Consider the following 23,828-nt stretch of genomic DNA (forward strand, 5'->3'; position numbering starts at 1 on the left):
ATTTTTTTTGCTTGTTTTTGATAGCTTGTTTGGTTAAAAAACGCCATAATTTGATTCTTGATTTCATACAACGTTATTATCATTAATTTATTCTTCAAACATACGTAGACTACATGATCATTGCTTAGTTTCTAATTACAAGGGGGGGACATCTTAATTTGTAGAAATTTTTTTTATGGTGAATTTTGTCATTTTATGCTTCTTTTTAAAAAGCATACATGATTGTTTGAAAAATACTGTTTTATTTACTAATTCTAGTCTACAATAGATACAAAAAATGAACATAAAATTCCGTTAATTTAATAAATAATTTTTTTTCTATGTTATATACTAATGGAGGCACATGATCCATAAATATGCCACAAGAGGGTGACGAGTAGGAATTCCCGGGACAAATTTCCCGAAAAATCAGCCATTTTTGAACCTCTCGATTCTAGGCAAATTTTGTGAGTAAAATTTATCAAATATTCTTATTTCTTAGAACAGCCTTGCCTGAATGTATGTAAACCGATGTTTAAATCACTACACTGAAATAAAAAAAAGTACCAAATTCCTAAAATCTAGAAATTTTGCCTCCTTTTCTTATTAAGTAATAAAAAAAACCAATTACTAAATAAGGAAAAAAAACATTTTTATTATTTCAGTGTACCGAAAGTTCAACTAAAATATTGAATGATTGGATCGAAAAGAAAACTTGAAGATTAAAGTTCGAAAATTTACAATTTATTTACAAATCTCTAACTTGCTTTTTTATGAAAACATGAAATTTGTTTACGGGTACCACGATATTGCCAATATCAATATCAATCAAGTTGCAAAATCTCTTTCACGTTTAGATCAAATTTCATCAAATGTATGTATTAGATGTGTTTCATTTATGCCTTCTGAATAGATTTTAAAACACATTTTAACTCTAAATTGTGACATTTCATTAAAGCCAGAAACGAGCAACATCAGTTCCGGAGAGTCCAATTTGTATAGAGTATTACAAAAATCGTAAATTTTTCCAACTTTCTCACTTGAAATTTTTTCGAAGCGTCACTTAAAAAAACTTAAAAAAATAAATTTCAAATTTGTTTCCTCATACACGAAATCCAAACATTTTATAACAAACCAAATCAATTTTGTTTGTTCCCTTTAGTTTATTTAATCACTTGAGCACATTTTACATTTCGGTAAACACATATTTTCATTAGATTATAGATTAAATTTGAGAATCAAAATTTCAAAAAAAGGAATGATTAACTTATATTCACTGATTTAACTATTGAAATTAAAGTATGATTTGAGGGGTGTAACAAAAACTTATAATTATAAGCAAAATTACGAAATGTGCCATTTAAACAGAAACTCTTAGTACACCAACAAAACGTTCATTCGAGGATCATTTTTCCGTGATTTTTTTTGTGGTCAACATAATCTCTTGAAATTTCATAACTGTAACTTATGAAAGAAACGTTCTTATAAAAAAATCTTTTAATTTTTTTTCGTTACAATTATTTACAGAAACTTAACACCTTCAAACTATTTTTACCAATTTCAATCTTCCACAATTTATCCGAACCGAGAACCACGTTATTCCTTCACCTCTCGCACGAAGATCACCCAGAAGCCAGGACCACTTCTTCCGACCTGTACGACGATCCTCGTGTCACATCTCACGCGCCCGTTCCCCGTGTCCCTCACATGGCGTTCCCGTGTGCAAGTGAAACGGCAACAGTCGGAACCACACACCGTCCACCGACTGGCACAGGACATCCAAAAACGCACGCCAAGCTTTTTGACCAGCGTAGAGCCTCATAAAAATGAGTTATCTCTGCTCGAAAAGCCCACCACAAAAGTCGGTGTGTGTGCGTTTGTTTGGGATTTGACTGTGTGTGTGGGAAAAGGATGGGACCAGGACCCCGTGTGGTGGGAGGGGATGAAAGAGGTGCCAGAGAAAAGATGAGATCGGAGACACAGTAGGCTATTGATGAGGACGATGATGGCACACCATAAAGCCATAAAAACGGAGAATAGCAGCGCGAAACCGAAGCGAATGTGTGTGGGGGAGAGAGCGAGAGAGGGGTTGCTGGAAATGTGCAACATGCTCCGGCAGGGTGAAAGGGATGCAGAGCCCTGCTGATCGCGCTGCGAGCAAATCGGGCAGTAGTCGAGCAATCCGTCGGAACGAGAGGCAGCGATCACGTGTACGGAGAGCGAGCGAAACAACGCTATTGCGCGCAAGCTACAACACGAAGAGAGGAGATTATATTTTATTTTAATGTATTTTATATGCTCATAATAATGATGTATTTTGTCGGATTTTATGTGAGCGTGAATGTGTGGTGCGCGCTCAACAGTGTGTGCGAGAGATTCGAGCAGCCTCGCGTGCGCTCTCTCCGGTAGTGACGGATTCGAGCGGTTCACCACCTCACCGCCGCCACCCCTCGGGCAGGCGCGCGACTCGAGTTGAGTTTGAGCACGTTGTGTTTTCGGATGAGTGTGTTGGTGTGGCTGCCCAACACTCACTCACTCACTCATTCAGAAACGGACCGCGCGCCAGCCAGCCAGAAAGCACTCGGGAATCTGTTTTGTTGCTGAGAATCGGTTCGAGTTCGAGTTCGAGCGGTACACACTTTGGGTTTGCTCCGCGCTCTTGACTCTGCTGCTCTGCTTGCGCGCTCTGGGTCTGGCCGAGATATTGATAGTTTCGGCATTGTCGTATCAAAATAAAGTGAACATTCGTTTGAAGGCAACCGTTTAGACAAGGCGCGTTTTATTTTTATTGTTATTAATATTATTATTGCGCGCTCCTCTCGAATATAGACCAATAACATCTTCAACTTTTATTAGTAATATTTCGGAAGTGTTTGCAAGTGAAAGCACCGTAAAAGTCGGAAAATTTTGCACTGGATGCAATTGCAATTTTTCGGAAAATTTGGAAAATTTTCGCGAGTGACCGGTGACCAAGTCCCGTCTGAGGAAAAATGAAAATTTGCGGCCAAGTCCACGGTGAACAGTTTGAGGACTAGCACGAGGAAGATTGTGACAAAAGTGACATCGACAATTCCTGTTGAACGTCAGGTTCTGAATTTTGGGAAGAGAGATTCAGTTGTACTCCGGATGAAGCTTATGCAATATGTGTTTCGAGTGTGTGGTAGCAGTGATATGAAGTAGTTGGAATCGTGCAAAGCTGTGAATTGTCGTTCAGCAGTAGCAAGTGTAGACTAGAAAACAAAAATCATCACAACATAAAAAAAAACTCAATCTCGCACGAACGAGGGGCGAGACAGTGAGTGGTTTTAAATCCTTCCAAATAGTTACGACAAACGTTCCTTCAAAATTTTGGCCAACATGAATTCGTACTTTGAGCAGACCGGTTTCTACGGGCACCCGCACCAAGCGGCCGGGATGATGAGTTCGACCGGAACCCACCACGATCAGACCACGGCCGCTGCGGCTGCCGCGTACAGAGGCTTCCCGCTGTCCCTCGGCATGTCCCCCTACACGAACCACCATCTGCACCAGAGCCGATCCTCGCAAGACTCGCCGTACGACGCTAGCTTACAGGCCGCGTGCAAGCAGATCTACGAGGGTTCCTACAGCACCAAGGACTGCGGGAAAACGGGCAGTGGAAACGGAACCACAGACACCACCAACGGCTACAAGGATGTGTGGAACTCGACGAACGCGAGCGCCAACAACAGCAACACCAACACAGTGACTGCCGGAAACGTACCTGCCCAGCAAAACAGCTCAGTTCCTGTCCGACCCTCGGCATGCACACCGGATTCCCGCGTCGGAGGCTACATCGATGCATCGGGCGGTAGTCCGGTCAGTCGGACAGGTTCCACCGCTGCCACCGGCGTCACCGGAACGTGGAACACGAACCAATGCTCAATAACCGGTGCTACGACCGGTGGCCAACCCGCACCCACCACCGGTCTTCACCAGTCGAACCACACGTTCTATCCCTGGATGGCTATAGCAGGTATGTCGGTCACTCTATTAGTGCTAATTAATTGCTAAACAAGCTCGCGAAATTCGCCTGGCGCAGGAATCGAACCCAGGTCCTTGCACTGACCTGAAATTCCAATCGCCGAGCCTTCCTCTGTGTTTGCATCTTCACCGTGCACAGTCCATAATTTGAATGAAAATTTATGAGGGTTTGTTGTTCCGTTCGCTGTGTGTCCGCGTCTCTTTTTTTCGGGGGGGAACTCAGTGCGTTTGGTCACTTGTCTGAACCCCGAAAAAAAAACTCGTCCACACTCGTACGCCAGAGCTCGCACAAGTGTGAGGGGGAGATTATTAAAAAACGATTTCAGAAATATTCCCGCCGGTGTATTTAGTGTTCAGTGCATCGTTTTTTTTTTGTTCCTCGTGGTTCTACCTGAGCGAGACCGGGGCATCTTTCCTTCAGATTTTTTAATATATTTACAATGTGGCAGCAGGGCACAGGGGCTTGCCGTTCCGCGATCCCAAGATCAATACTATGTTGTATCATTCGCGCTTCCATCCGCGGAGTCCGGTTTTGTTAGTGCCGTCCTTGTCTCCTCTCTGCCTTGTTGTTCCGTGCAGAACCAGATCCAGAAACACGCCAGGGGGTGCACTCGTAAATTTCGTTAAGCATCTTTCAGCCTCTAATTGATTTAAAAGCTGTTTTCTATAATTATATTTGGACATTTTTGCCGATGCTTCCACGTGATTTTGACGTATGTGGGGAGAGCGTCGCGGTGCAGCTGATGCTGATTTTTTTTCTCATTTTTTTCGTGAAAAAGTTCCAAGACAATGTTTTACACGGTGCGGAGATCGCACAAGAAGGAAATATCTCCCCTGACTGGAGCCCTCTGAACTCGGGAACTTTGGCGTTTCCTTCACGTACCGTGTGGCGTATTTTTTTCTGTTGCCATTATCAGCATCAAAAGAAAAACAAAAACTGAATTAAAGGAAACGCTCGTATACGTCTTACTCCTCGCGCCATACGGACTTTGTATTTTGCGCAACAGATTCTTCTCCGTGGTGTTCTGGAAGGGTCCTCCGTCGTGGATTATCTGTTGACGTCACGATAATTTCTGTTGGCATGAATTTGAGAAATTTGTTCCTCTTCCTCCGACTGTGTGTTTCTGGGAAAACTATCCACGGAAGAAAATTGAGCTGTTTGCCAGAGTCCGTATAGTCACTCCCCTTGTTTTTATGCTTTATGCTTTCAAGTCGGATTTCGCTCGATCTCCCTAAGTCGGATGCGGTGCGCAGTAATGGTTGACAATGTTATTTTTAAATCTCCCTCCGCTCCGGTCTCGAAGGGCTGAGCGATTCGAACATGTGTAACTACACGCACAGATTGATCTCGACAAGGCGGGTGAAATTTGAGCGAAGAAAAAGATCTTCGGCCTAGAATTGAAACGTTCAACGCAGAATTCTAACAAGACGCCATTTATCTGGCTACACGCATCAAATTTGAGGCTCTTTTCCCCTCAAGAACGACAGGCCGTGACTCTTGACCAGCGCGGTAATAATCGACCAGAGAACACATGTCCAGTAATTTGTCCCGCGAAATTATGGTCCTCGCGCCTCTTCAGCGGTCACCCCCTCGTAGTACGTCAACCCCCCCACTCCGTCCATCCGTCCTTGAGGTCTTGTTCGAAAATATGTCGATTGCGTTCTCGTGATCATCGCGCTTGACGATCGCTTAAAATGCAATAAAAAGCACTTCTCCCGAGCGAGCCTCTTTTCCCTTTCAACTTAATTTCCCCCTCCGCCGCAACGCCGTGGAGTCCGCCGTGGATCGATAGCGGCGCAGGGAAATCGATACTGGCTGCGTACGTGCTCGAGCCCTCGCCTGACTTGCCCCAAGTGCGCTGGCGGTTCTTATAAGAGCCCGCAGATTCTGGTAGCGTTTCGCTCGCTTCGTATAAGAACTTCCCGTGAATTCCCCGGCAGAACGAAGATGAAAGCGAACCTGCCAAAAATTATTAGGTACGAAAAAACCACCCAAAAAATCGTTAAACTTAGTCTCGGGACCCCGGCGAGAAGATGGAAAAAGTTTCTTCGCTGCAAACTTCAGCGACGAGCGGAGCAGAATCTTACTCCGCGAGAAGCTCCGGTCGTTGGACGGCTGAAAAATGAAGTGTCGGATTCAGGGAATCCAAACTGAAGCTGCAAAAAGCTAATTTATGATTTACAAGATGAATTTCGATGTAATTGAAAGACGCACAGATCCTTGGGTGGGTGGGGTGTGGTTTGGGGTTTCGGGGAGAATGTCCAAGTCAGACGGCCGCAGGGAAAACGGACTGGAAAATAATGATAACGAGCCGAGAAAGAGAAAGAAGGAGGAAAGTTCGCTTTTTTTCGCTGCTGCTCGTTTTGTCCGTGGAGTTGGAGCCCTCGGAAGGGCCAACGACGACGACGTGCCTAAAATGCGTGCCACGGTTTCCCGGTTCCCGGCCCAAGGTGGGAAGGGACGCGTCAATTTTTATCATTTATTGAACTTTGTTTTATCTTGATTGGATTTCTCTGGGTGCGAGGCTCGAGTTCTCGCGGTGGTGGTGGCTTTTTAATGAATTTGATGTCTTGTTTTTGCTTTAAATGGTAATTTTTGGCGTTCTCATTGGCAGAAAATTGATTTTGGAAGGGGGACGTGAAGGAAGAATAACTGGGTTAATGGTGTTCTAATATGATTACCCCTCTGCGAGGTAAAGTGATTCTTATTAGCAAGAAGGTGAAGAAAATAGGAATGAAGTACGCTTTCTTTTTGCATCTTATATGGCAATTATGAACTTTCTTGTTGGATCTACAGATGTGATTTTCTGACAAAACTGATTGGAATTAAATCAATGAGATGAAATATTTCACACTTATGTCTTTCCATTAGTTTCGTGTTGTTGATTGTATATTTTAAAGATAAATTAGAAAATTTCACGTCTAAGTCAAAAATATAAAAATTGAACTTTCTTATAATGCTTTGATGAAAATGTGTCGCCGAAAAAATAAAAATAAAAATAAAAAATCTAAATTTCATATGTCATATGTCATATGTCATTCATACGAAATATTGAAGCAAAAGTATTTCAAAATGCTAAGACACTAAATTAACCAGTACAAATTCAAAGTAAAACAAAATAAAAATGTTGATTTTTACAATTTTGTTAATTGTCATTTTTTAAAGTTAAAACCTTATAGTTTCTTAAGGTTGTCGGCATAAAAAAACACCAATTAACATAATAATTAATGATATTAGTAATTTTTTTTCAACTTCGAAAATGACAGAAAGAAAATAAGTAAGATACAATGATCAAACATCCTATATGATTTAGGCTTTAATATCAAACAGGATCCATCGGTTGTTAACTGATTTTTTTATTTGTACATTATTCAACGTTTCTTTAAAAATATTTCTTTTATATTTGTGTGCATATTACATTTATTGAACGTTGCTATAAAATAATTCCAAATTTGCATGATTTATCAAATGTTTAAAAATAGTACCTTTTCTGGAATTATGTTTTGTGATAGAGTTGTTGAAATAAGATAGAATTGTTGAAATATTTTTTTTTGTTAGGATCTAAATGATTTAATTTAGTAAATTACGTGTCTTTCATGTATCAAATAATTGCTAAATTTATCTGTATTTACAAATTATGAAAACATTAAACCGATTTCTTTTTTTTTTTTAAATCGTAAAACCATGATTTCAATTTAAAAAAATAGTTTGCAAAATCTAGAAAAATCAGCAAAACTGGTTTTTTGGTTTTGATACGACAAATAGTGTAATAGTAGAGACTGTTTTATTTGATTCAGTTTTATCCAATCGAGATAATAAATCTATAATAAAGACTTTCTACTAATCAACATTGTTACTCAGTTTTGAACAACTTTAATTGAAAAATTTCTCCTTTTCTCCTATTTGATATCACATGGAAATACCGATCGTGCGATTATCGTAAGAAGAGTAACATCTTTAAAATGTAACAATATCGATAATTTATGCTCGATAAATCATCTCAAAACATAATCATATTATTTTATTATTGACGATCATTCGCACACACTGAGAAAGTGTCGTTAATCTTAACGATCTCCGATACTGTCCAGCCTCAAACACAAATCAGGGTCAATTTTCCAACCAAGCATCATTACAAACAATTTTCGTACGAAATCGCTCACCAGCGGTGAAGCTCGGCTTTGCCATGTTTCAATTTTCGCTTAATGGCACTTTTAATGGTGATAATTATCAGGTGTGTGTGGGGGAAAAAAGCCAAACCACCAACGTAAGCTACTTTTAATCTCCCCTCATATTTTATTAACGGACACTTTTTGAAAAGTACTCCACGGCAGCGGGAGTTTGAGCTCCCATCACTCCCGGGACATGCCGCCAATTACAGGCGAAATTTATGCAGCGTGGAAACTGTAGCAGAGTCAGTTCTGCAGTGGGTCGCCCGATCGCTGCTTCTGGATCGCGCAGAAATCTCGCCGGAACATGGGCGAAAACCAGCACCAGAAGGAGATAGTAGCGAGCGAATGATTCATGTGCGGTATAATTACTTGTTCTCTCTCTGGGGTAATCATAATGATAATTTGCATGCAAATCAATCGGCGCACAGTTGGAGGTTAATCCGGCTTGCGCATCTTCGCCAGTGTTTGTTTCACGATTCTTGCGACCGATCCGTTCTGGGTGCTTGGGCCGGGGTCAGGGAATTGTGCAGATTAGCGCGAGCGCCCCAGAGTTCAGAGGTAGATAAACGAAGCCCACTTTGGAGTGGTTTGATGGAGGGTTCGAGGCGAAACGATGATCACGGAACGGCAGTTTGCGGACACAATGTTGCACTAAATGGTTTCACACTCTGCCTTTATGGCGAGGACAACAACAGGAAACTACGACTTTGGAAGTAATTAGGCAAGTTATACGAATCACAAACATCAGGGATGCGATCAACGTAGCAGATTTTTAAAAGTATTCGTCAATCGGTTCGCGAAACTATTAATTCAAAATATAAACATGACATCATAAAGCATCACACATCGTTTTGCACGTCGTAATCCTCAGAACCGAATTGACGAACGTGAGTGGAATTCATGCACGGTGGTGGCCTCACCAACCTTGGCGTTGGCTCTTGCGCCAAGGTGTGATCCAGGGTAGGTGCCAACATCGCCTATTGTGGCTGCACCAAAATAATAACAATATCCAAGTGTGTAGGAAACGCACTTTTTGCTTGTTCTTGAATAAAGTAGCCAATTAATATGCGCAAAAAAAATTGCAACATTTAATTCGCCTCGACAAAACCCAGCGAGCCCCAACCGCCGAGTTCAGGGCACAACACTTTTTTTTGTTCCTTTGTCCACCTCCATATGACGACTACCGTATTACGGAACTCCCGGACAACCCCACTCACGTCGGAGGGCTATCCTTTTGGCTGTTTGTTCTACCTCACACCTCACTCACATCACAACGCCGGGGCGTTTTATTATGTATGACTGACATGAAAATATTCAATTTTTCGAATGAATATTCATTGGAAACTTTAACTTTCGTAATTGTTTTCAATATCAAAATTGTTGCTGCTGCCGCTGTGCTACTCATTTGGGTACAATTTGGCCTCGCATCCAGCAAAGTTGTGTGGCCAATTTGTAGTTGCAGTTCGGTAATGCTTCCCTCGGTGCACATCCGAGCCGAGCCAGGCTGGCAAACAAGTTCCAGCTGACCTTCGGCTCTAATGGTCGAAAAATTTGTAACGGTAATTTCGGACAGTTTTTTTTCGCCTTTCTTCCATGAAGCGTCTTCTAATATAGCAATAAAAAAAACAGTGCCGAGGTGAACAGCCGAGATTTTTAAATTGTACTGTCACGTAAGAAAACCATAAAAATGAGGGATTCTCGTCACTGGGTCACAGCTCCTACCTCTCTCTCTCCCGGGTTTGTGTGTCGTAATAAGTATGATTAATTCTGGCCGGGGGTTTTATTACTTTCTTCTCGCCTCTCTCTCAGTATCTCTTGCACACTGCTGGCAGGTCAACCGAAAATCAAGGACACCCCAAAAAGAATCGTTTCGTGATCTTTTAAAATCGCATTTCCTGCAAAAGGCACACGCACACATACACACACTCGAGAGCCCCTTTCTCGCACGTAATTACTGTCAAAATAATGTCAGTTTAGGTGAACGGCGAGATGCATTCTGCTGTTGGTGGTTTTGGTCGTCGTGGGTTGACGATGCGGTGGGGATCCATGTTGGTGGGGAGGATTTCTCGTAAGGCATGCAAACATGTTGGGTAGCATACCTGGGTGGGTGTTAGGGTGGATCACATTTTAGTTTAAACATTAAAATTGATCTGTTTCAAATTTATTTTGATATTTAAGCCCAAATACATAGAAAAAAAATTTAGCTAGGAAAAAATATCAATTTCAATAATTTTAAATTGGCAAAACTAGGAATGCCCAAGTCCAGATTGAAACTTGGATTTTGTCTCGATTTTGAATAGATTTTCAGTAAATTATTTATTGCATAAAAAATTTATTGATTTTTTGTATATCGTTGAATTTGATACACAAAATCTTCAAATGCATTTTTATTTTTTTTTAATTCTTGATCTACAACATAGTTCAAAACCAATTATTTGCGAAATCTAAAATCAACCCATTGTATTTTTGAAATAAATAAACAAATATTCAAAAACAAAACAAATACAACAAAAATATATTTATTGCATTCGAATTATTCATGTTTTGACCAAAATTTGAAATAATTGCCTTACACTTGTTTTTTTACTAGAAATCTAGTTGGTTTTTAAGTTCAATTCACCATATTAAAAAAGGCATAACAAGTATACAAAACATGTTTTTTTCTGATATAATTTGGATATTTGTCCACTTTAATTTGGTTTCATTAGTGAATACTAAAGTAACAATAGATTTATTTGAAATACATTACAGAGCTTTGAGTTGCTTCCTGCTGTTTTCACAAACAATTGTGTTTTGCATGTGTTTTCATAAATTCATAATATTTTTTTCGGTTTTCCGGATTAGTAGTATCCTCAGAAAAGCTTAAAGCTGCCAGAAATAAATGAATTTACAACTACAACAACTTTATATTCTGATAGCTATGGACATAGTATAAATATCATTAAATATCTAGTACGTATTGATCACAAAATTTGATTGTTTGTGGAAATGGAAATTTTTAGATAATACCCGTTTTTTTAAAGTAATGGAGACGCATGGTATTTGCCTTTTAATTATCGCGGCTCCTATGTTTCTAAAAATTTAAAAACCATGCGTCTCCATTAGTTTAAAAACTGGTATTTACTAAAACATCGATTTCCACTGATTATTTTATTTTTATTTTCGGCTTCTCATCCACATTAGTTCTAAGTAAACAAAGAAAGATCAGTCGAATGTTGTGGTCAGATATTTTTTTATATTTTATATTTTTTTTTTATTTGAGAAGGATTACAAAAGGTCAAAAGATTTTTTTTAAACCACCCTAACCAGTCCACACATGCAATGTGTGAGCCTTCAAGCTCTTCCCTCGGAGCTGGAGCTCGCGCGCGAAAAAGGCACCATAAATTATATTTTTGAAGGAAATCAGCATAACAAATCGTTTCTGAATAATAAATAATAACAATGATAACAACAACAACAACACTCATACACAAGAACCCTTCACTGCTGCTAAGAAGGAACACCGTGAGCGTGATTATGCCTCCTTGTGTTTGTGTGTGTTTGCAAAAGTTTGAGGATTTTAACAATAAGAAAAAGTCTCAGGACTAATAATGGGGGCCTGCCTGCTTTCGGGGACGGAAACAGTTTCAATATTAAAAGCCAAATTTATGCGTCATTCATCCATGTGACGAATCGCGGCGCGACAGGGCTGAAGTTCTGCTTTACGGGCGACGTTGATCTATGTGGGGAAGTGCGCCTATTTTAGAGATCTTCGCGCGGGAGTTAACGATAGACCCAGGCGACTGTACTCGATCATGTAAAAGATGATTATCCGGTAGGTAATTTGCGAGTGAACAGCAGTTAGTTGGCGATTTATTGCACGGGATCAGCTTAATCGGTTGAGACAATTGATTTATACGAACGTACACGCATATGGAAGCTGGCAACACTGGGGCTATAATTAGGGTCTCCCCCCTCGAGAACGTTTTGTATCCGGAGCCGGAGAAAATCGGCCAACCAGTCCAAGCCAAGTGCAGTGTGTATGTTTTGCTTATCAATTTTCATTCCGATCCTCTCTGGCCGTGGTCTGACCGCAACCAAAGGCGCGCAAGAAATAAGAAGAATTACCTTGCAAATGGATTTTTCTTGATTTATTTGTTGTGTTTTGGGTGCGGATCTTTTTCTTCGCCGATTCATATTATTATACGCCACATCTTGATGCCCCATTCCTGGCGGCCGTCGTCCGGTTGGCCACCTTCGCGAAACACAACACAACACGAGAGCAACATGAGGAAAAAATTAGTTAAAAATCGATTCGTACAAGGGGAAACGGAGAACCTCTGAGTGTTCAAGAGATCAACTTTTTTGAATTTGTATTCTCGCTCACACACGTGCCAAAATATTCCTCCAAACTCGGTAGATTTCCACTTCCTTATGGGTGCTCTACCTGAAACAAATGGCCAGGGCTGCAAAAAAAGTACATCAAATTTAGATGAAAACATTCGTTTTGAAGTGCTTTTGCCATCCCTGGCGACGACCGTCGCGCAAATAAGCCCTGCCAATCCGATCCGGAATCCACGGCCAAGTGTCGTGAAATAAGCGCGCGAAAAATACGCCATGAGTCAGACGCGACGACGATCCAGTGTCGGGTTCCTCGTTCTCATGCAGCAGACTCACCACACCAACTGGAGCAACAGCGCAAACATGGTTGTTGTTTTTTTTTTGGGGGTTAAATTTATTGGATCGAAGCTTTATTAATGTGAGAATTTTGGAGTCGATCGATGGCTTCGCTTGGCTTTCGTGAATGAGCGTAGGAAATTTGAAGTTGCAGGTGTGCTGGTCGTCATGTGACTTTACCGTTTTCTGTCAAGTTTGATCCATCAATCGTGAAAGCTGGAGGACGTCACAAGTGGCATCAAAAATATGTTGTTATAACGTTTTATTGCCCTCCCAGACAATTATGTGCGCCTCCGCAGCAGCGGAGTCACGGGGAAGAGCCATCGGCAGACAAAACATCGCAAAACTGTTGAGCAACAGGTATATTTATGAAAAATGGGAACGAAGGAATACAAGATCGAAACCGATAGATAAACCCTTCCTTCCCTTTTCGGTCTTCGCACGAGGTTCGCGGTACTTGATCCGCAGGAACTTTTTTTTATAATAAACAAAATTATTATTATTTATACATGAAGACAGCGTTTCGTCTGCCGAGGCCTAGACGGCGGCGGGGTTCATCCGAGACCCCAAAACCGCGCACGCGGAAAGCAGCCTAGTCAATCGAAATTATGCTTTCAAGAGATGCACTTAACCTCGCCTATTTTGTGGTTTGATCGATGCAGAAACGAGTACTGGAGTCGGCAGACCACGGCTTTGGAAGAAGTCCCGGAAGGGAGGTAGAGTGCAATAATAATAGTAAATAATCGGAAAATTGCACAATTCAGGCCCCCTCCTAACCTCAAAACGAATTAAACCATATGTTACCCTTCGGAGGTTTTCGCGACCTGGACTAGACTCGGTTGGCGAGCATCGATGATTATGATAATGACGCTTTTCCTGGCAGAACACTTTTTCCCCTCGGTGCAATCATTTCCCTTTTGGAATTGTTTGGCGATGTTGTGCATTTTAAATGAAGATAACCGCTTTTCTTCCCACACTGATTATAGTTTTCAGCAACTCCGGACACATCTCCGCGCCAAACACGGTGCCCCGATTCTGGGTCAGTGCACCACTTCTTCCGACCATCGGCGACGACGGTATTGGCGGCATTGATTTCTATGATTTATGTGGCACACAATGCCTAATAAAGCATTCCACCGAGCAAGCCACCTCATCGATCCCTTCACTCACCATAAATTACGACGACCAAATCGAACCCGTCACAGCGCGCTCAGCGCCGCCGCACGGGAGGTTACATAATTTCCAAAAAGGACGCCGCTTAGAGCTCGTGGAAAGGCATAGAGAAAAGTAAAAAAAAAACCAAAACACCAAATTAAAAATCGAACTTTTCTATTGATCGATTCAGAAAAATTATTAATTTATGGCCGTGCTCGATCTCGCAGTTTCTCGCGTTCTCTCTGTTTCACTATCAGCCATGTTACAGTGACGGCCAAAAGTGTTGGGACACCCCCTTAGAACACACACCACCTCCTCCTCGAAGAAGGTTCTTAGCGTTTTCTCTCGAGAAAACAGCAGGGGCGAGCACATTAAGGCACCACTTACGCGGACGAGAAAATTTGTACATAATAACATGCAAATATTTAATGAAAACAAACCATAAATCATATCGAGGGATATCACACAAACACCACACTCCCCCCGGTAGAGGAGGTCCTCGCTGTTGCTTTTGGTTTTGGCTTGGATTTTTCGTACTTGTGTGTCTGTGCTCGCATGCCGGTTTTCCTTGGCTCGCATTCTGCATAATCACAGGGCACACACAGAGCGCGGTCGTCGGAGTCATGCCATCAAATCGCGTCCAAGAAACGCCGAGCTCGCGCATACTCCGCTGGGGTTTTGGTTAAGGTGGAAACATAGTGAGGTTGCGAAACTTTGGATTGAAGGAATTGGTTTTATTAGTTTGTAAAAAAATAAAAATTAAGATAAACGTGTCAGAATTTCATAGATTTTTAGGACATTTTCAAAAAAACCTTAAATTTGAACTTAACTTCCATTTTTTGTTATTTTCCTATGTTCAGGAGCTCATTTAGCAGGTTCTACCTACTATTATTTAACTACTGAAGTCTGACAACGGCATTTGGAACTGTTGATCAACTTGTCTTCGAAATCCTTCTCTAATTGTGGGTTTTAAAATATTGATTTAAAGATTGAGATTAATTCGTCTAGTGGTATAATGCAATGATTAGTGCGTCCATCCCGGGAATTCCCGAGACAAAAATCCCGGGATTTTTCCAAAACCGGGAATTCCCGAATCCCGGGATTTTTCATATTTTGTCCCGGGAATTCCCGAAATTGAAAACATATCAAATTTTGGTCTAGAAATTCAGATTTGGTTGTGGAAATTAGTAATCGATAAGCATTTTAAAGCATTAAATTTTTTATTCGGCATATGACAACATTAATTTGGCAGGGAAAATTGTTAAAATTTTTGTTTACAGATCCGCAAAATGCTTTGCGCCTTAGATAATTTCTACTAAATTTTATTTATTTAAAAAAAGACTTTTTATTATATTCACGTTCATTTATGACTTTAAACTTGAAAAAAGCATAATATTTTAAAAATTATTTAACTTTTCATCATAAACCGGCATCTGGAGCAAATCAGGAAAAAGTAACGAATTAAGACAGCTGTTTAAGCTAATTTGTTTTTGAATAATGTTCTGATTGTTTTGATTGATTTCGATTACAACAGGAACAGATCAAAACAATTAGTACACAAATTTCCAAATTTATTGCTCTAAAATCTCCTGTACCTATTCAGACTGTAGTCCCGATTATCCCCAGTTGGTAGTTGATTGGTAGTGACTTAAAGATAGTTTTTAAAATATGTTTTTAAATATAAAACATAAAATTCGAAACTTATCCAAAGTGTTGCATTGTCTGGTATAATTTTATTTCTTGTTGTTTTAGACACTTTCAATGAAATTGTATAAGCTTTTGTAGTTATATTATGTAAATAAAAAAATAAAAGAAATATATTCAAAATTCTGGTTCAATTAAATTCCAAAGCACATCAAAGAACACATTTTTTAAATTGTGTTTTACACTATCTAAAGACTGCTGACCATGTTCAGATTGAAGTGTAGCTTATCACCATTAACAGTTTTGAGCTAATTCTCTGATTTAAGCTAGAAAAACGTAACAAATATAATGAAAACATAGATTTTATGACTGCTGCAAAAATTTCCCGGGATCCCGGGAATTCCCGGGATTCAAAAAATATTTTTCCCGTTTCCCGGGAAATTCAAAACCCGGGAAAATTGGACGCCCTAGCAATGATTAAAACAATGTTTCAGTTAAACATAAGCAGAAATGCCAAAGCGCAGTTGCTACTCCGTTATTGAACAGAACCTTCAAAAGTTACATCCACGTGCCTTTGAAGATAAGTGAGAGCTATCTTTCCTCGTTTCGCAACTTTTTAAACAACTTTTTAAAGGCCTGCTGATCAATACCGGTGCCGGCTACGACCAGTGGTAGTAGTGTTAGTCCGATACTTTAGTGATAGAGTCTCCACCTAACGGTAGTACAATGATCAAGACAATGATTCAGTTTTTTTCAAAAAAGTCATCTTAATACCGTCAATTGAATTTTTTTTTATCTAATCGATTCACAAATTTCAAATTTAATAAAAAATAAAATAAAATACTGGCATTCGCATTCCGTAACGCATTCCGCGCTCACATTGTAATCCATCCTTAACCTCCACCACGACTTTGCTGCCGGGGCCGAGCCAGAAACACGTGCGTGTGTGGCTACCATCCAGGGACGTACCCAGTGGATCTGCCCATGCTGATCATCCCTCCCAACCTCAGCAGACTTCAACCCTCACAATCAAGGAATGTTGTTGTCGGTTGCACTTTATGCTGCATCATCGCGCGCCAAGTTTTATGAAGTGTTGTTATCTCTTGTACCACCACCGCGGCCACCCTCCAGGGTGGTGGTGGCCAGGTTGTCGATTTGACAGTCAGTGCAGCGGTGCTGCCTTCGGTGTCTCCCCGGTGTTATAGATTCATCATTTGGAACAAGTGGCTCGTTCTATTGGCCGACGAATCCTTGCTTGGGATTTTCCGTCCGTTATCTTTTTGTGAAGAGGGTAGGGGGGGGGGGGCACCCCCCGAGGGGCTCTTTTTCTTCGGTTAAGGACGAATCGCACTCTCACCGGAAGGTAAATGTAGTTCAGTGTGTTGTTTCGCTGCGGTAATGATTTCCTACGGCGCTCTGTGGTATGATTTATGGCCGGACCGGCCGGTTGGAGTTGGGTTGGGTTGGCTGTGTGGCGTGAATTTTGAGTTTTGAGGGCCTCCGGTACGTTCTGGTAGTGTTTGTGTGGCACTTGGATCATAAACTGCGGCATAAAAATTAATCAAGCAGAACTAGCAACTAGCGGTTCTTGCAAAAGTTTCACCAATTAAAGCAACTGATTTTCTTGCGGCAAAATTACAACACCAAACAAGCGTTATCTACGTTCACCGCGCACTTGTCACTCGTGTTGCCACTGGAATTGGCCCCCGGGGACCTCCCGCCGTGTCCATCAACCAATTTTATAGCCAACTTTACACCGCAATAAACACTTCATTTGTTGTAGTCCAAACGATTTGCACCCGTTTCATTATGGTCAGGCAGCCGGCAGTGTCCGGCTGTTGGGGGGACAAAAAATACCTAAGGTATTTCCCACCAACGACACACACGGAGGAACTGGTCACTGCTAATCCGATAAAGCTTATTTATGAATAATTACGTTGACCGTAATGGCAGCGCAAACTCGGAGACGATTGTACCGTCGGCACCTTGCAGCTTAATTCGGGGTTCGAGCAAACGAGCTCGAAACTGTCGGGGAAGAATTTCTGTGAAAAAAAGGAAAGAATTTTTAGAAACTTTTGACATTGATTAAGCACTTAATTTTGCTCGCGTTGAAATGTTTTTTTCCCGAGTTTGCTCAAATATGGTTGGAATCGTGCCAGGAACGCCGGCCAAACTTAAAGTGACGAGCAGACTAAATTCTAACAAAAAAGAACACACATTTTTCGGCAAAGGTGTGTGAATGGCGTGATAAAATGGTTGTTGTACCTTATCGTTCTGTGGTGTGGTGTGGTGTGTTGAGTCCAAACTGCTCACTCTGTTGCATAATCCGCCTCGTGCCAGCCCGCTCGCACTCACACCTCTCACACTCATTCATGTGCCGTGTGTATTTGTTATTCATATTTCTGCTTTATTCACATTTTTGCCCTGGTGTACGTTGTTGGCAAGCCTCAGGTATGCGTCCGCTGCTTTGTGTGTATGCTCTCCTTCCATTGATGTGTTCGAGATATGCTATCGCTCATTTGCACTTGGCCGTCCCTTTCCCGCTCAAGACGGTCAGGTTGCGATCTTTTTTGGAGGTTCCCCGAGGCCCTTAAGACGACAGGTAAGCACGGCGAAGTTTGACTTATGGCCCACGGGCCAAGTTATTAATAACCTTTATCAGCGAGTGCCGCTAGGAGCATCTTCACTAGCTCCGCTAGTATCAGAGGCATGTATAATTTAGCAGCTTCGGTAAACATTTGTGGAGACAAAATTATGTTTACTCGCCAGGGAACTCCTGGAGGCACCGTCTGGCAGTGATTGCTCATAGCTCTCACACGGCGAGGCGAGATTCTGCAACAAATTTTCAACACTTAATAAGTTAGTGGAAATTTATGAACCGACTCTTACATCGGGAGAATCCTCGCAGATTTCCTTTTCTCAAAGCGAAATTATGACCACTACTTTGCCCACTGTGTGCGCGCGCTGCTCTCGATGACACCGTGGAAGCAGAAAACTGCACAAAAAACTACACCACACCAGCGGAGCCGAAAATTATACACGTGTTCTATCAGGCGATATTAAATCATTCTTCATTTGTTTAATGGTGTTAGCATTTTTAGCTTTTCCCGGTGAAGGCGGAAAAGTTATTGCCCCGCGACGAACCTCGTCTCCCCCCACCACGTGTGCAAACTAATTTTTATCCAGTTGCGAAATTTGAAAGAACCGACCGAAAGGATTCCAGCTCAACCCAACCCAGCTTGGTGTAGGTCATGGTTTGGACCCTCGTTCCGAATTTCATCGATGTGTCCCAACCGCATTTTTACCCAGCACATTGAGAGGGAAAATCACACACTCTACTCCAAGTCGTCGTCTCCAGGGTGGAAAAAAGGAGGAAAAGTCCTTTTCCACTCTTTTTTTTTTTGTTTGCCGCCCAGGACGACGACGCCGCCGACCAGGATGAAAGCGAGTGTCCAACAGATTGCATGTGTGAAATAAATTTTCCCATGTGAAAATATTTACTCTTTATTACTTGCAACACCGAGGTTTTTCCTGGCTGCTGCTGCAGCAGCAGTGAGTCGTGAATCGTGAGACGTGAGCGTCTAGCCGCGTCGACGTCGCTCGCTCGCTCGACTTTGGGAAGTGTGAGCAAGAAATTATTTATGGTGTCTGTCTGTGCGAGGAGAAGAAAATAAATTAAACTTTACATGCTGACTGGACGGGACCACGCTGCTGCTGGAACTCTCTTGAACACGCGGGACAGACGGTTGCTGCCGAACCTGATTGACCGATAGGCGCGGAAGCTGGTCACTTTGGCCAAGGTGTGGGGGGTTTTCGCGCGCGCGTTTTCTCACGTGGTACTGTTTCAAATCAATTACCTAGAAGCAATCACTCAGTTGAGTAGAGGGACTATCGTTAGATATGGTCAAGACGTGATGACTAGAGCCTTCTGTTTTGTACGCAAAATTGTTTGGAATCACGTTTAAGATGTTGATTGCGTCTATTGTTGTTACAGGTTGATTTTTCCATAATTTGAGGCGGAAATTTCATGGTTTTTATTTGCGATCTAGCTTTAATGAAAAAGGTTACAATTTTGAATAAGAATCCGCGTTATTTTTTTATCTAGTGATTAAAAAAAAATATTTCATAACTCGTATTCACAGAAAATTTGATTTAGTGATTTTAGAAAAATATTTCATAACTCGTATTCACAGAACATTTTTATTGTAAAATTATTTTCTTAAAAATATATTTTTAGAATATATTAAGACAGTATTCTAAACCTAAAAATTGTTTTTAAAAAAACCTCTGTGAAAAAAATAAAATTCTGATTATTTTTTTCCCTTCAAATTGTTTAGACTTATATTGAAGGTTGCGACATACCTTATGTAATATTTGGCTTGCATCAAAAAAATTTTTTTTTCTAAATTTACAAATAAATTTTAAATCAAATGAATTGATTTTGGTAAAATGATAAAACAAATTAAATTCTTTAAAAAGTTTAAGACAACTTTTCATTAAAAAAAATCTCTTTTTGGGAACAATAATGACAATCCTCATCCATCTCTAAAAACCCTTTGAGAAAACCAGCTCGAGTTTTGAGCCAAGAAAGGGGAAATATACCCATTTTAATCACTCTAAGCCGTTCGACCAATTCTCATCACTATTGCCGATTTCGGCTATTAAATCAACATTTTAAGATGTATCAACAATGGAGAGTTGCTTGCTTACTTTTATTTGAGCTATTTATTACTTTGGAACAGTCAAAAACACTTGATGAAAGCTGTAATTCATGATCAAAGTGCTGATAGGCTGATAATAGAAATCTAATCTAATCTAATCTAATCTAATCCTAGCGCAGCCAGTCTTTCGAGGGCATCCTGGAAAATGCCTTAGGTTGATTAACGCCTAGCATCCTCTTGTCATTATTAACAATTGCAGTGCCCCAATGCAATAAATTGCTTTGAAACATCACAAACGTTTAAGCGGCCAGGCCAACTGCGTAAAGTTTACCGCAAAGATGATTCGTTGAAGTGGGTTGAGTTTGAGCACGAATGTTCAAACAGCAACACAATTCTGAACCTACAGGGGAGGAAGAAACGTGGGGATCCCCCGCTCACGTTCCTGTTTGTTAGAGCAATAAATCGATGGGAGCACCATGCTAAGAAGTTTTGGTGCTCCGGGACCCTCGGGGATGGGACATTGTATTTCCACAAATGCCCTGGATACTATTTGCCGTGGTTATAGCGCCACAACTCGCTAGCTTATAGGCTGATAATAGAAATAGGCTGAAAAAGGGTATAGTTCCCCTAGTTCAAATTCGAGTGAAATTTCAGAAAATTTTCTCTTCAGAAACAATTAAAAAAACAATCATTATTGAGTAAACATTAGAACCATTTAACAGATTTAGGGGAAATTTTCATATGTTTGTCAGGTTTATGATTTGATCCTATTTCCGTCCTATTGCCAGATTTTCAGAAATGTGTATGACAATATATGGCAAAACTCTTTTGCAATCTTTTGAAGAAACTTGGTGAGTTGCTTGCTGATATCCTACTGAGTTATTTAATTCTCGATTTAAGCTGAAAACGCGTTTTAGAATCAAGGTTAAAATTAGATTTATTGACCGTTAAATTACTGAAATACAAACATCAAGTCTCAATGTCAATATTTGCTTGCTTTAAATCGACTTTAAATAAGTTTTAAAATTTAGATTGAGGTTTTTTTTTGTTGGTTTATTCAACTATTGAATTTTATTTGAATTTTGTTATTTCAAGGCAAAATGGCTAAAAAAACATTTGCATACCCTGTAGTCATTGGAGCGAAAATTAATAATAATTAAAATTAAAGAGGCTCCTCCAAATCGCTCATCTACGTAACAAATAATAAGCAATAATCCTTGGCTCAATATTTACTACATTAGCGCATGCAAAATCGATGGAGCTGCATACGAAAAAGGGCCGCCAGTTTGCAAAAAAAAGTGGAGTCCATTATAAATAGCCATAATTATCCCTCATCCGCCCATAGTAAGTAGTAGTGCCAAAGTACAAACCGAGCTAATTTCGTACTGTTTCACCTGAGCAAAACACAGCCACTACAAACTACGCGATCACGGGGGCCCACCCGGGCTTTGAGCTGGGTGGCAAAAGTGGGTATGTGCAATAATCGATGTAATTAACAGCACGATACAACTATTTCCCCCTCTGCCGGGGAGTCGGAGTTTGAGTCGGAAAGGTCGTCAACTCTTTTTCTTTTTTTAAGGTTTTCCTCGTTTTCCACATCACAAGAAAAGAGCAAGGGGGGAAGGCCTTGCCGTGTGCGCCTTTAAAACAAACACCTCGTTAATCGAAATGAGTTATGAGACGAGAGAACCAACGAACCACCAGACGAAATCGAAACGATTTGCGGTGATGATGAAGCGTCCAGAGTTATTATTTCGCCGGGCAACCACTTCTTGTGAAGTGAAATAATATTTAATAATTTTTACACTCTTTGAGCTCAGGTCGTTGAGGCGCGACGCGACTTGGAGGACATCGTCGCCGGGGTGACAGTGGCCAACATGTCGAGCTGTCATGTCGCTCAATTCGATCGCGTTGACTTTGTGAATGTGCATCTGATTATGATTAACTTATTACTGCTCGGGACGGCTGAAGCGGCTGACGTTCTGCCAGAGAGTTTGAGCGACTTGTCGTGTGGCATGTGATTGAAGGCGGTGGGCGGCAGAACATTACTGCACTGTTTAGTATTCACGCCCTCTCGTTTATTATTATTACTGTTATTACTCCGTGTGTGCGAACCGATCCGAGCAGAAGCAGTCTCATTCGTTTTCGCGAATCACCTCTATGAACGAGTCTTCTTCACACGATGCAACTCCATGACGTAGTAGCAGGAGCAGCTGTTTTGAACTCCGCACACCTGGCTGAGCCAGAACACGAACTCGGCCGGATATGAAACAACTCTTCGACGTCGATGAAGCAGTGGAAGTGGGTCAACCCGGCGATGCTTATGAAACTTCCGAGCCGATCTTCTCGCTGGCGTCGGGACGGAACAGACGTCGGCCCAAACTGGCGGGAAAAACTCGCAGCGCGGCGCCTCCCGATGCAGTGTGTGTAAAACATTAACCAAGCGCGGCGCGCGCGCTAAGCATCTCTTCAGCTCCAGTTCAAGCCGCGTTGAGTAACACCAGTAGTGTGGCGCCGCTCGACGACGACGACATCATCCAATCAAGCAATATCGGGTATGAAGTGACCACGCGGTGGCCTCGACCGTCGCCGCCGGCGGCGTATGCACACGGCGTGAAATTAATTTGTATTTTGCATAAAATATACAAACACACACTGACCGACGCGATAAACGCGTAAGAACGTTTGAGAGCGCAGTAACTGCGGTGAATTTTATGAAAAATAAAACTCAAAATAAGTATCAATAAAAGCGCCATCAAAATGATAATCTCGCGCGCCGCACCGCAGAGAGTCCGATTTCCAAGCTGTGTTGGCCACGCGACGACCCCGCCGGTGCCAAGCCGTTGAGTGACTGGTCATCTTTATAGCTCCATTCAAGCCATCGGTATAATCAGCAGTGTCATAAAATTCTCATATAAATATCACGGCGCTTCTTTCACGACCGACTTCTTCGCCGAACTCCGCGGCAGCGTCGGTAATTTGGAGTCTAGCAGCACCGCGTGCTGCAGTTCTACGTAAACAATGCGCTCACCGGACTGGTTCTCGGACTGGCATGTGCTTGGTTCGAGTTCTGCTCGATGGTCTTTTGCATATACACAACCATATCCATGACCGCCGCGCATACCACCGCACAGACCACGTTCCATGTGTAAACATATACATATTTTCTCATATTCCGCTTTATGCTGGACGGAACTCAGCGTTGGGTGGTGGTAACTCAGCCCCGGCTCAGCTGTTCGCCGCTGGTGAGCGACTCCCTCTCAAGCTGAGTGGTCACGTGACGTCACGCGCTCGGTTGTGTTGGTGTAACTTGTGCTGCTACCAAAACTTCTTCGGGTCGAAGAAGTTTTGGGCGCTGGAAGTGGAAGTGTGTGCGCACAGGATAAAATGTGCAATTTATGGGACTGGCTGGCTTTTTCGTGTTTTTTTTTTCGTTTCTCGTTTTTCTGCAATCAATTTTTATGGTCTTAATGCAGGTACAGACTTACGATAAGAAGGTTAATTAAGCCATCACCGTATGCCGATTGGTCGGGGACGGTCGCGCTTTGCATATGTGTG

The 23,828-nt window shown here is 41.5% G+C and overlaps 1 protein-coding gene across 2 annotated transcripts in view; it reads left to right on the forward strand.

Annotated features, from left to right (window-relative positions):
- Window positions 1–2,571: 2,571 nt before the first annotated feature.
- LOC120417083 (homeotic protein ultrabithorax) overlaps window positions 2,572–23,828 on the forward strand; it is an 88,513-nt gene continuing 67,256 nt past the window's right edge. For both annotated transcript variants that reach the window (XM_039579061.2, XM_039579062.2), the window contains exon 1: window positions 2,572–3,973. In XM_039579061.2, coding sequence (XP_039434995.1) covers window positions 3,337–3,973 — 637 coding nt within the window. In that variant the 5' untranslated portion in view covers window positions 2,572–3,336. The remainder of the gene's footprint in view (window positions 3,974–23,828) is intronic.

Source organism: Culex pipiens, chromosome 1 (genome assembly GCF_016801865.2).
Source record: "Culex pipiens pallens isolate TS chromosome 1, TS_CPP_V2, whole genome shotgun sequence".
NCBI lineage: Eukaryota > Metazoa > Arthropoda > Insecta > Diptera > Culicidae > Culex > Culex pipiens.